This window comes from Lethenteron reissneri, chromosome 44 (assembly GCF_015708825.2).
Source record: "Lethenteron reissneri isolate LAM-NWPU_2019-01 chromosome 44, ASM1570882v1, whole genome shotgun sequence".
Taxonomy (NCBI): domain Eukaryota; kingdom Metazoa; phylum Chordata; class Hyperoartia; order Petromyzontiformes; family Petromyzontidae; genus Lethenteron; species Lethenteron reissneri.
In genome coordinates, this window is record NC_083822.1 from 4,659,114 (window position 1) to 4,671,376 (window position 12,263).

The 12,263-nt window shown below is 48.8% G+C and overlaps 1 protein-coding gene across 1 annotated transcript in view; it reads left to right on the forward strand.

Annotated features, from left to right (window-relative positions):
- LOC133353428 (voltage-dependent T-type calcium channel subunit alpha-1H-like) overlaps window positions 1-12,263 on the forward strand; it is a 307,728-nt gene that overhangs the window by 269,127 nt on the left and 26,338 nt on the right. Inside the window, 2 exon segments of the mRNA XM_061569680.1 lie at window positions 1,020-1,204; window positions 2,823-2,949. Coding sequence (XP_061425664.1) covers window positions 1,020-1,204; window positions 2,823-2,949 — 312 coding nt within the window.

Consider the following 12,263-nt stretch of genomic DNA (forward strand, 5'->3'; position numbering starts at 1 on the left):
GCACGTTCTTGCACTTGACAACCGTGAGCACGTGATGGATAACCGGAGGGTCACAAGTTCAAATGCCAGTTGTGGGTTGACTCGGGACACACTTCGCATCGTCATAATTCCTCTCTGTGATCATACAAATTAGCACCACTCTGTGGCAAGTCAGCATTTGTTATCCAATGGATGGGTTGGCTCCTTGCCATAGGAAAGTGGAGTGAGCAATTTCACTTCGATGAATATGGGTTCTATTGTCAGATTTGCACCAACATTGGTGTTGAGTGATATCTGAAACTGTGCTGATCCACCCCTAGGTCCACTCAACTGTAAATAATAACCCCTTGCAGTGTGCGGTCATCGCCACTGCAGAAACGAAGGTGGCCACGTGTATGGCCACACGCGCGTGTGCTCTTCCTGATTCACATCCTACACATGCCCCCCGTGCAGCTACGCAGCGGCGTATCGCTCACATCGGCCACACACGGACGCATCCCTTCCACCAACTGCCTTGTCCATCGTAATATTGAGTGTTTGTACACTTATGCAAACCGCGTCACACTGCGCTCTGCAATCTGCAAGCACGGATGTTGCGTAGATCACACGATGTTTTCACCCTCTTAACGGTGAGTGTTAATATGCACGGGAGGAAACCGGAGCTCCCGGAGAAAAGCCACGTTGTGAGGGGGATAACATCGTATCCCGTGCAGATAGAGAGACAGATGATACCAATCCCCACAATTCCTTTGCTGCCTTTCTCAGGACGGGCCAGGCTATGGCACCTCCTCGATACCTACAGGAAGGGAGTTTCGCTGTGTGTGCGTGTATGTGCATGTGTGCGTGTGTGCGTGCGCGTGATCCACAAACCCTCGCCGCCTCCACGGCTTTGCGGCCTTGCCCATCCAGGGCGGTCATCGTCGAGCCGATAATGTGGCACGGCCGAGGATGGGTGCTCGCTAACGGCGCTTGCCTCTGCTTGGTCCGTAAGTCTAACCGGGGGGCGGCGGGGTTGGGGACTGTTTGCTCTGCCCTTGTAGGTGATCGCAATGGCGCTGGTCTTTGGGGACGGCGCGTACCTACGCAGCACGTGGAACACGCTCGACGGGTTCCTGGTCCTGGTCTCGCTGGTCGACATCATCGTGTCGCTTGCGTCCGACAGTGGAGCGCGCATCCTGGGCATCCTGCGCGTGCTGCGTCTGCTGCGCACGCTGCGACCCCTCCGGTATGTGGAGCCAGCAGCGCCGTCGCCACCGCCGCCGCAACTGCCCAGCCACTCCACGCAGCCGCCGATCAACTCGTGCAAATCCATCACTCACTCACTCGACCACTGACCCGCTCGTGATTTCACTCACTCGCTCATCCATGGACCCACTCGCTCGCAAGCTTGGCTGCTTACCCATGCACCCGCACGCAACCCGCTTACCAACTTGCTCGATTGCCTATTCATGCACTCACGGAATCGATCACTGATGTACTCACTCATTAATTCCCTCACTCATTCACCCGCTCACTCATTCACTTACTCACTCACTCCCCTCTCGTACTGTGTATAATCATTCTTTCCCTCGCCCACTCAGCCACACATCCCTCCAATCTCGCTCGCGTTGCCCACTATACATGCATACAGTCATACATACGTGCGTGCATACGTACTGAAAAGGGCGTATACATACACGAGGACATACACACGCACACATTGATATGCACGCACGGATTGATGTATCATCCACCACCCGCATTAAGCAGCCCCCACTCCAATCACCGCAATCGACAACTGCCGAGCCCTTGCCGGGCCGTGACCTATCTCTTTGCCGCTCCAATTTGTCCGATGCCTTTTTCCCTGAGAGACTCGATAGGGCACAGGGCTGGGGGTGGCTGCTGTGGTGAAGAGAGAGAGAGAGGGGGGGAGAGCGATAGAGCGATGGGGGGGAGGAGGGTGAGGTCGTGTTCTGGAGGTTCTTAAGGGTCCTGTATAATAGGCGTGCCAGGCAGATGATGCCGCTGAGAGTCTGGGAGGTTGAATTGGTCTCAGTTTATCGCATCTGAGGCTGGGTCTAAATGAAATGCTTGTTCTGTACTTGTTCTGAGCATCCAGCTTCTCAATGGAAATCCGGTCCCTTAGGGCCGCACGCAACTCACGCAGTGCCCCCCGGCAGCCATCGTGCATAGGGAGGCATCCGTTCACACAGCCGCTCACCACAGGTCCTGTTTTTACTTTCGATCCTTGGGTTTCTTCCGCGGGGGTTAGGTTCCTAAAAACCCCCATGGTTGGCTAAACCGTGGTTGGCAAGACTTAAAGGCTTATGGAAAATTAGTGGGGGGGGGGGGGGGTTAGTTTGACTGCTTCACTTCATCAATGACTTCAAGTTTGCATATAATTCTTCCGACGTCGCGTCAACGTCAGTGTTGAATCGCTCGCCATGGCACCGAGGACGCCCGCAAAGGTGCGGTGCGTGTAATAGCGCTTGAAAGCAGCCGTTACAGCCACGACTGCGCTTTGTGACTGACTGCCGCACCACAGCACTGAAGGACAAGCAAGTCCTGCACGCGGGGACGAGCGTGGGCACACGCGCTTGATGGCGGATGCTTGCACACAGCTGCAGATTTGAAACTGTGGTTACGCGAAACTGCATATCGTGGTTGGCAAAAACGGTTGTCCGTAACGTGGCGTGTGGATACGAGACAGCGTGGTTGGCGAGGGATTGCTGGACATGGCTACGGGAGAAGTGAAAATGTGCACGTGTCGTCGATGTTGCTGTGCGCGAGCAGCGTCGTCCTCCCCGAGTCGATGGGAATGACCGCGCACGTGTGCGAACGCGTGGACTCTCTTCGCCTATCAGGGTCATCAGCCGCGCGCCGGGACTGAAGCTGGTGGTGGAGACGCTGATCACGTCCCTGAAGCCCATCGGCAACATTGTCCTCATCTGCTGCGCGTTCTTCATCATCTTCGGCATCCTGGGCGTTCAGGTGAGCTCCCAGATTCGGCTCGATCCAGCTGATAACCCCCCGCCCCCTCTTCCCCCCCAAATCCCATAGTTGCAGTCCTCTGCATCCGCTCCCCCTTAAAACCCTTTCCACTTCCCACAACCCCCACCTCCTGACACGCGTCCCCTGCGGACACCTCGCTAGTGTGAGCCACGGTCACATCACCGTGCGCTGCTATTGATGTGCACGGGAATTTTCTCACGCATGCGCACGTACGCACGCGCGCACGCACGTGCATATACCCTCTTACGCTCATACGCGGGCGCACATGCACGCACATACGTACATACACACGTGCACAGACACAGACGCAGGTGCGTGCACACACAGATGCGCTTGTATACGCATGCACACACGCGCACATGCGCCCCCGTACCGACAAACCGCATACAACAACAAAGATCTCCCGTGTAGCCCATAACAGGCTGCTAGGCAAGTGCTTTATAGCAGGCATCTGTTAAGGCCAGCATGTCACACGAGGGGGGAGGTGTGGCCAATACCGAAAGAAATTAGTTTTCAATTTAGATTTAAAAGTGCATAACTCAAGTGGCTTCTGTGAGATCAAACACGATAAGCCAATGTGCTGTATATATATTGAGCTTCTTTCACACCATACATAGCTAACCGTGCTAAGCAGAGGTGCGGGGGAAGGACAACAAACTAAACAGAAAAATCAGTTCAAAAGAAATTAGTTTTCAATCTAGATTTAAAAGTGCATAGCTCCAGCGGTTAACTAATATCGGAAGGAAGAGCGTTCCAGACGGCCGCAGAAGCGCATCTGAAAGTGCACGATACAGTGACAGTCTTTGTTCGATGGTTAACCAAAAGCCACTGCAAGAATGACCGGAGTTCACGTGATGGTTTATGCTCCTTGACGAGGTCAACAAGGTATTGCTGGCATGGGTTGACTGACTGAGATGACTGGCAGATGCACCACCTGGTCGCCACACTGTGCCAACCAGCTGTGTTTTAGTGGCTCGGCGCTACGTGACACATGTGTGGGCTTGTGTCTCTGTATTGGTGGTAATTTACTTGTGTAACCAAGAAATTGTCACTCTCTCCAGTAATAAACAATTATCTCTGAGCTATCTAATAAGCTTTGATCTACTTATTTGACGGTAAAGAATGTGTGCAATTGATAGCAAGAATAAATAGTGGATACCTTTCCAGGGCCATACCAAATATTTGATCATCCTGAATTTATTTAATTTTTCCAATGAATACATTTAGGACAACAACGAATGATACAAATAACATAACATGATACAAATAACACGTGGCTTGGCTCTCCAACACACCGGTGTGCTGTACTAGTGACAAATTGGCCATGTTCTGCTAACGTGACGACCCTTACTAGTTGGCTGTGTCGGGTGGTGGTGCGTTTTAACGACACATATATTTACGCGATCTGACCCAAAAAAAACCTCTTATGGATGATATTGGTCGCGAAAGCTTACGTGTTAAACTAACATGTTCTTATTCTTGGTTCTAAATCTAAATTTAACATCTTCTTGTCCGTAGAATCCTAGTAAATTCCTTGCCACCTTCTAATTGTACACCCATTCATTGTATGTCTACATCCGGTGAAGTCATTCATTCGCTTGATAATCTACCTCCAACCGACGCAATCGACTGGCAATTAATTTGCGCCAGCTAGGCACAAAACTGATTATTTCTCTCCCTGCTGATGCACGCGGAGAGGACATGTGGGGAATATGGACGTGGTGGAGTTGGCGGTTGTGTAGCCAGCGCACCCCCCCCCCCTCCCGCGTTGAATTAGTTGCCAATTTCCACGCACGGACCGCAGCTAATTTGCACACTAAAAACTCCGGCACGGACTTATCGATGAATTGATCTGCAACCACAAAGAGGTCGCTTCTCAATGTGAAAGACTAAGACAAGAGGGGTGCGGTAAATGAATAGACAGGATTGTTTTAAAAGGCGGCATAAATGGTTCGGCTGTAAAAGATTCATTGATTTCTGTATTTAGGAGGAGGCTGCGTCAAGCCACTTAATAAATGTTTCAGTTTCGTTGAAAGTAAAGGCAGACCAGCAAATGCGGCAAGTATGTTAATCAGCGTCAATGATTGATCCAGAAAAGCCTCGATGAGGCCGAAGACTCTCATTTTGGGGGGAGTCCTGCATTGGAACGTTCGGCTAATTCCATTAAGGAGTGATTTTGCACGTGCTAAGTTTCTGAGATCGAATGAGATCAGGCACATTTAATGTGATTTGGTCATTGGCAAACTGGTTGCTGTTTTGCAATTTCCTGGCTTTACAAAATTTCCACCGTGAGTTAAGCACTCTGCCAACAGTACCACTTGGCCCGATTTTGTTATTTGACTTCAAATCCATACTTTGATGTACTTTAATATCCATATTCCAATACACTACAATGTCCTTACTCTTACGTGCTCTAATAGTCGTACTGCACTCTGTTGTACTCTAATACTTGTCCTATGATGTGATCTTACTCAGTGAAGGTGCCCCAAACACGTGTACTATGTGTACTTTAATGCACCGTCATCGCCAGACTGCGAAATGGAAATGTTGAAAATCCTGAAATGAAACATATTCATCCTGCAGCAGCCCATGGTCACTGCCATTTCCCCTGTGCGGGAAACATCGTGGGATAGGAAGAGGAACCGTTCTGAGAAGCGCCGGTATCACGCGGGTCTGATGGTCTGCAAAGTGGCAGTATGGTGCCGCGGTGGCGAGATGTTAACTAGCTCGCCTGGTACGCAGGAGGTCGTGGGTTCAATCCCGACCCTGACGATGCCTGCTGTATATTTGGAGTTTGCACGTTCTCCCCGTGGTCACGGGGATTTTTCTCCGGGTCCTCCGATTATTCCCTCCACATTTAGAAACGTGCGTTGAGAGTATTTGGCTGCTCGAAATGTCCACGTGATAAGCCACTTAATTCTAGATTTGAAGCTTTCGTGACTGCCAGGATTCATACGCTTTGCTTTTTTCGGTAAAGTCACGTAGGTAAAAAAATAAAATAAATGAAAACAACAAAATAAAATCACGACGTTTTGGAGGCAACACGAGCTTCCGTCTTCAGGTGGAACCGTTACAGGACTTTGGCTCGATTTAATTTAGTTGTTTTAATTTATTTTATTTTATTTTTTACTTCCGTGACTTTACCAGAAAAAAACAAAGAGTATAAGCCGCTTCGTTGAGCAATAATTTGCGACCAGGTCGCATTTGAAGAAGAGCTAAATATTAGTACTCTAAAATGTGCGTGTGCTCGAATGTACTCCAATGCTTTTGGTACGATGTATTCTTAAATTCGCAATGTACTGTTATAATCGCAACGGTATATACTTTATATTTTTGGTTCTTTCGGTAAAGTCACGTAGAAGGGAAATAATAAAATCTATAAATATAAAACAATGAAATTCTCACGACGTTTCGACTGCAACACAAGCAATCATCATCAGGTGCGAAATCCACAGCATGAAAATTTGAAAAAAGTGGCGTTTTTTTCTTAACGTCAGCACCACGGACAGCGATTTGGCAGTTGGTCAGATGGACGAGTCCATCTATGTTCGGAAAAGAGGAGGGGGGATAAGAAGAGAATGGAATGCGGTCTGAAAGTCCCCGTAAGCGTGAGCACAATCAATTAAGACCCGAAATGGTTTATCAAATCCTTCCAATGATTGCTAAGCCAGAATCCATCTTCTCGGTTGAAATTGGCTCTGTGTTTGTATATGTGGATAGCCTCATGAACGAATCTCTCATGGTAGCCAGATGGCTTGCAGAGAACCTCTGTCTTGGAGAAGTCAATGTCATGTGAGCCCACTGAATTATAACAGTGATCTGCCACGGCCGAGGTGTTGGTCCTACCGTGTTTTAGGTCTACTTTGTGCTCACGGATGCGGTCAGAGACATGTCGTTTGGTTTCTCCAATGTAACTAAGTTTGTAGACGCCACGGTATGTCCGGAATCACACCCTTTACAGACGGAATCAGATCACGGATTTTATGTAATGTGTTGAATCGGACCTGGATCTTGTGTTTATTCAAGATTTTGTAGATCTTTTTTGTGATCCCGCAATGTAGGGTAAGGTGATGGTTTTGAATGGCTCCTCAAGAGGGTCCTTCTTCATGGTTGGACTGATGGCTTTGCGGATATATACTTTACCGTGTGTACTCTAATGAGCCACTTTAGTCCAAGTTTAAAGGTTCGAGTTTCACGATGACCCTCAAGTGAATGATCACAGCAACGGTTTTCGCAACTATGAGCTTCCATTATGGGCAATTGCACAGGGAAAAAATGTACCCACAATTATCTGCATTTTCACAGTGAGTGGTCACAGAGCTATCTGTAGTCGAGCCCCGTGGGTCTAATTCGCGTGACCTTGTATAAAACATGAGAAGAGAAATATTTTTTTAAATTAATGATGGTAATTTCATCAGTTATGGCTGAGCGTTTGACGTATTTCGGGGTTCGTACTCCTCCCCCGGGGAGATTTAATTTCACTTCCGCAAGACAGACATGCGTCGGGGACATTTCTAATTTTAAAATGTACTTTTAGACGTTGTTGTTGTTGTTGCTGATGCGAGGTTATTATTCTGATTATCTTCACGAGCATTTTCAAATATAGCATTTTGGGCTTTGACATTGGAACACAATAATGGGCCACTCGTTGCGAGTAAACTGCGAGTTAAAAAAAAAAAAAACTGTTTGGCACGTCGCTAATCGAAGATCACACAGAGGTCTCCGTTTGCTACGAGACTCCGAATCCGCTTGGTTATCACTGCGTGACAGTACAGCAAGTGAATGTATCGATTTCAGAGGGCAAAATCCATAATTGTTCTGTACAAAGGCAAAGATCCCCCATTAGCCATGACACAGACTGTTGAGGCAAGTGCTGTTAGCGAGCACCTATGAAGGCCGGCACTGCACACGAGGGTGTGGGTGGACAGAAACACGCGCGGCCGCATCTGTCTCCCCAGTGCCGATGTTTACATACCGCACCAGGTACTCAATTGAGGCTGAGTCGACGTAGGGGAGGCCCAGGACTGATTCAGAAAATGGTCACTGGTGTTGGCCATTAGTGGTAATCGAACTCGGGTCACAGAGCATGAACCGTTGCACTACCGCTCCCCACCCATGAACCGTTGCACTACCACTCCCCACCGTTAACCGTTGCACTATCGCTCCCCACCATTAACCGTTGCACTACCACTCCCCACCATTAACCGTTGCACTACCTCTCCCCACCATTAACCGTTGCACTACCACTCCCCACCATTAACCGTTGCACTACCGCTCCCCACCATTAACCGTTGCACTACCACTCCCCACCATTAACCATTGCACTACCGCTCCCCACCATTAACTGTTGCACTACCGCTCCCCACCCTTAACCGTTGCACTACCGCTCCCCACCATTAACCGTTGCACTACCACTCCCCACCATTAACCATTGCACTACCGCTCCCCACCATTAACTGTTGCACTACCGCTCCCCACCCTTAACCGTTGCACTACCGCTCCCCACCATTAACCGTTGCACTACCACTCCCCACCATTAACCGTTGCACTACCGCTCCCCACCATTAGCCGTTGCACTACTGCTCCCCACCATTAACCGTTGCACTACCACTCCCCACCATTAACCGTTGCACTACCACTCCCCACCGTTAACCGTTGCACTACCACTCCCCACCATTAACCGTTGCACTACCGCTCCCCACCATTAACCGTTGCACTACCACTCCCCACCGTTAACCGTTGCACTACCGCTCCCCACCATTAGCCGTTGCACTACCACTCCCCACCATTAACCGTTGCACTACCGCTCCCCACCATTAACCGTTGCACTACCACTCCCCACCGTTAACCGTTGCACTACCGCTCCCCACCATTAGCCGTTGCACTACTGCTCCCCACCATTAACCGTTGCACTACCACTCCCCACCATTAACCGTTGCACTACCGCTCCCCACCATTAACCGTTGCACTACCGCTCTCTACCATTAACCGTTGCACTACCGCTCTCCACCGTTAACTGTTGCACTACCGCTTACCACCGTTAACCGTTGCACTACCGCTCCCCACCATTAACTGTTGCACTACCACTTCCCACCATTAACCGTTTCACTACCGCTCCCCACCATTAACCGTTGCACTACCGCTCTCCACCATTAACCGTTGCACTACCGCTTCCCACCGCTAACCGTTGCACTACCGCTCTCCACCATTAACCGTTGCACTACCGCTCTCCACCATTAACCGTTGCACTACCGCTCCCCACCGTTAACCGTTGCACTACCGCTCCCCACCGTTAACCGTTGCACTACCGCTCCCCACCGTTAACTGTTGCACTACCGCTCTCCACCGTTAACCGTTGCACTACCGCTCCCCACCGTTAACCATTGCACTACCGCTCCCCACCATTAACCGTTGCACTACCGCTCCCCACCATTAACCGTTGCACTACCGCTCCCCACCATTAACCGTTGCACTACCGCTCTCCACCATTAACCATTGCACTACCGCTCCCCACCGTTAACTGTTGCACTACCGCTCCCCACCATTAACCGTTGCACTACCGCTCTCCACCATTAACCGTTGCACTACCGCTCTCCACCGTTAACTGTTGCACTACCGCTCCCCACCGTTAACCATTGCACTACCGCTCCCCACCGATAACTGTTGCACTACCACCGCTCACCTCTGTTCTGTACTGCCCCCCCTCCACCCTTCACCAACGGCAGTGGATTGATTGAAAATAGGGCTGTGAGTGTGTGTGCTCATGCATGTTGAACTTCTCTCGCACTCTACGTCGCCATCCGTGCTAATCGGAGGTGCGGGGGAAGGGCAAGAAACGAAACACACAAAAACATTGAAACATTTCCAGGGTGCATCGACAAAAACACTGACGGCGGTGGTGATGATCTGCATTATCCAGGCCTAAATGGGTGCTCACTAAATGCATTTGCTCTTGCACACTTCTTTGTCCTTGTTGGTTTTAATATAATAGTGAATGGATTTAGCAAATTTGCATACGCATTAATTATGAAAGTTATTCCACTCAAGTCAACACAGAGCATTGATTAAGAATTAAGTGAATTTTAATTTGGCAAGAATTTGACTCATTTCAAACATCTGCTTGCGTGTAATTGCAAAGCCCCGAGTAATACAGCAGTTGTTCATTTCGCAGGTACAAAGCAGGTGGTGGGTAAATGTTTTATGACATTATGAAGCTGTGTGGACATGATGTAGCTCATTGTGTAGAGCCACGCCTCGACAATCATCACCATCACCATTCCACCAGGATGGACAAATTGAGGCACCGCCTTTTGAGGCTTCACTGCTTGGGGCAGAGTTTGTTGACAGTAGGAGATGTTGTGTTAGTTACGGACATGCCTGGGCCCGTCATAGGAACGTGAAATTCACACCGATTGCTCAGACCTGATTATGGGACATGAGCAATCCTCGATTGTTCGTTTGCAAAGCTGTAATGCATTCAGAGTGAAATCACAGGAGGATCACAGCATGAAGGTGGAATGCCTAATCATGTTAAACTATTTGCATCAAAGTTGCAGCACTTAGTTAATTAATTAATCACTCCATTTCATCACGCTTCGTCTTTCAGAGCCAACATGAAGTATATTCCCAGGTCTGCCTTAGAAAAATAGATTCTTGTTTTATTTTGGCATTAAGCAACTTTTAACATCGACATTAGTTTTGGTTTGCAGAACACAGTGGTACAATTCTTGCTTAAAACGTGTGCTCATTCAAACCGGCGAATCGCTCGTATTCGCTGCGTTCCCGCTGCATTTCCAGCACCAACAACATGGATTCTTCCTCAGCTGGTCTCCATTCGTACCATCTGCACCCTTTCATCCAAAGCCATCACTAGACAGTTCTCCGGGTAACTAATCCGTGTATTTACATGAAGCTCAGCACCTCCAATAATTACACATCCTTAAAATATTGGGGGGCCACTGCCTTCGAGAAAAAGGGCCATTGCCCAAAGCGTCGTATTATTATTATTTTACATTTTTTTATTTTAATGCCACAGGTTTATTGACGAAACACTTGGACTTCTCCACAAATCTGGCTGTCACCAGATGAAGCTAGTTGTAATTACTGGCGAAACGTCGTACTCGGATTTTAAATGTTGTGGCTTGGCTCTCCAACACACCGGGGTGCTGTACTAGTGACGAATTGGCCACGTTCACTTTACGTGACAACACATACTAGTTGGCTGTGTCGGGTGGTGGCAGGGTTTTAACGACACATTTATATATTTACGCGATCGAACCCAAAAACCCTCTTATGGATGATATTGGCCGCGAAAGCCTGCTACGTGCTAAACGGACTGTGTTGAGTTTATTTTGTTCATCATGCTCCCGCACCACTGCCAATGCGCTATCAGCAAATCATTTATCGTGTCTACATGATCTTGCCGAGTTGGTGGGTGACTTAATCAATAACAGTGTTGGTGCATTCCCATTTTCTCTTTTCCTGCTTTTACCCCCGTTTATTCTATTTGTTGAAAGAAACCGAGTTACCTGGCAGGGATCGGCCCTCTACTGTGTTTTGGAATCGATAAATCCCAAGACAGTCATTAGAGATGACGCAACTCAGTAACCACAGAATTGGACGTTGAGTTTATTGCATTGTTCTCAGTAAAGATGTTTAAATGTACTTTTTATAGAGTGAAAATACTATCATCTGCATCGATGCGGGGGGGGTGCTCGTTCCATATCCTCTAATTCAATTCACCGTAAAACTCCTAAATTCCACTTTAATTAATGTGCTCCTGATGCTCCATAGAGCGTTTTCTAGTTCCAGTGGCTCACTGCATGGCAGTCCGACCAATCCTGGCGATTCTGGAAATATTCTCAAGTGCACCACTTTTGCTGGGGTCGTTTCCACTCCGGAGCGATTTTTACTGGAAACGCTGTCCTGGAATGTACTCCTCCCTGAAGGTGTATTGAAGCTCAGTGAATGACACCTGGTGAGTCTGGGGGCAGATCTGAGATCTGGCGGTGCCATTTTGACGTTACGTAAAGATTCCCCTGGCATAACATCTCACAATGTCAGGCCATTTGGCGGCACTTCTGTGATGCAACAACTTCGTGGTCCGTGCAACAACACAAGGGTGGGGGTCAGGCCATGAACTGGATGTGAAGTGACAGGCATTGCTATTGGCCATCGGCAAGGACGCACTTTTATCACACCTCGTTCATAAACTAGCGGTGTATGGATTCACCCCCCCCCCCCCACCCTCTCTGCTGATTTGACAAATTGCCAGAATTCAGGGCCACGATTCA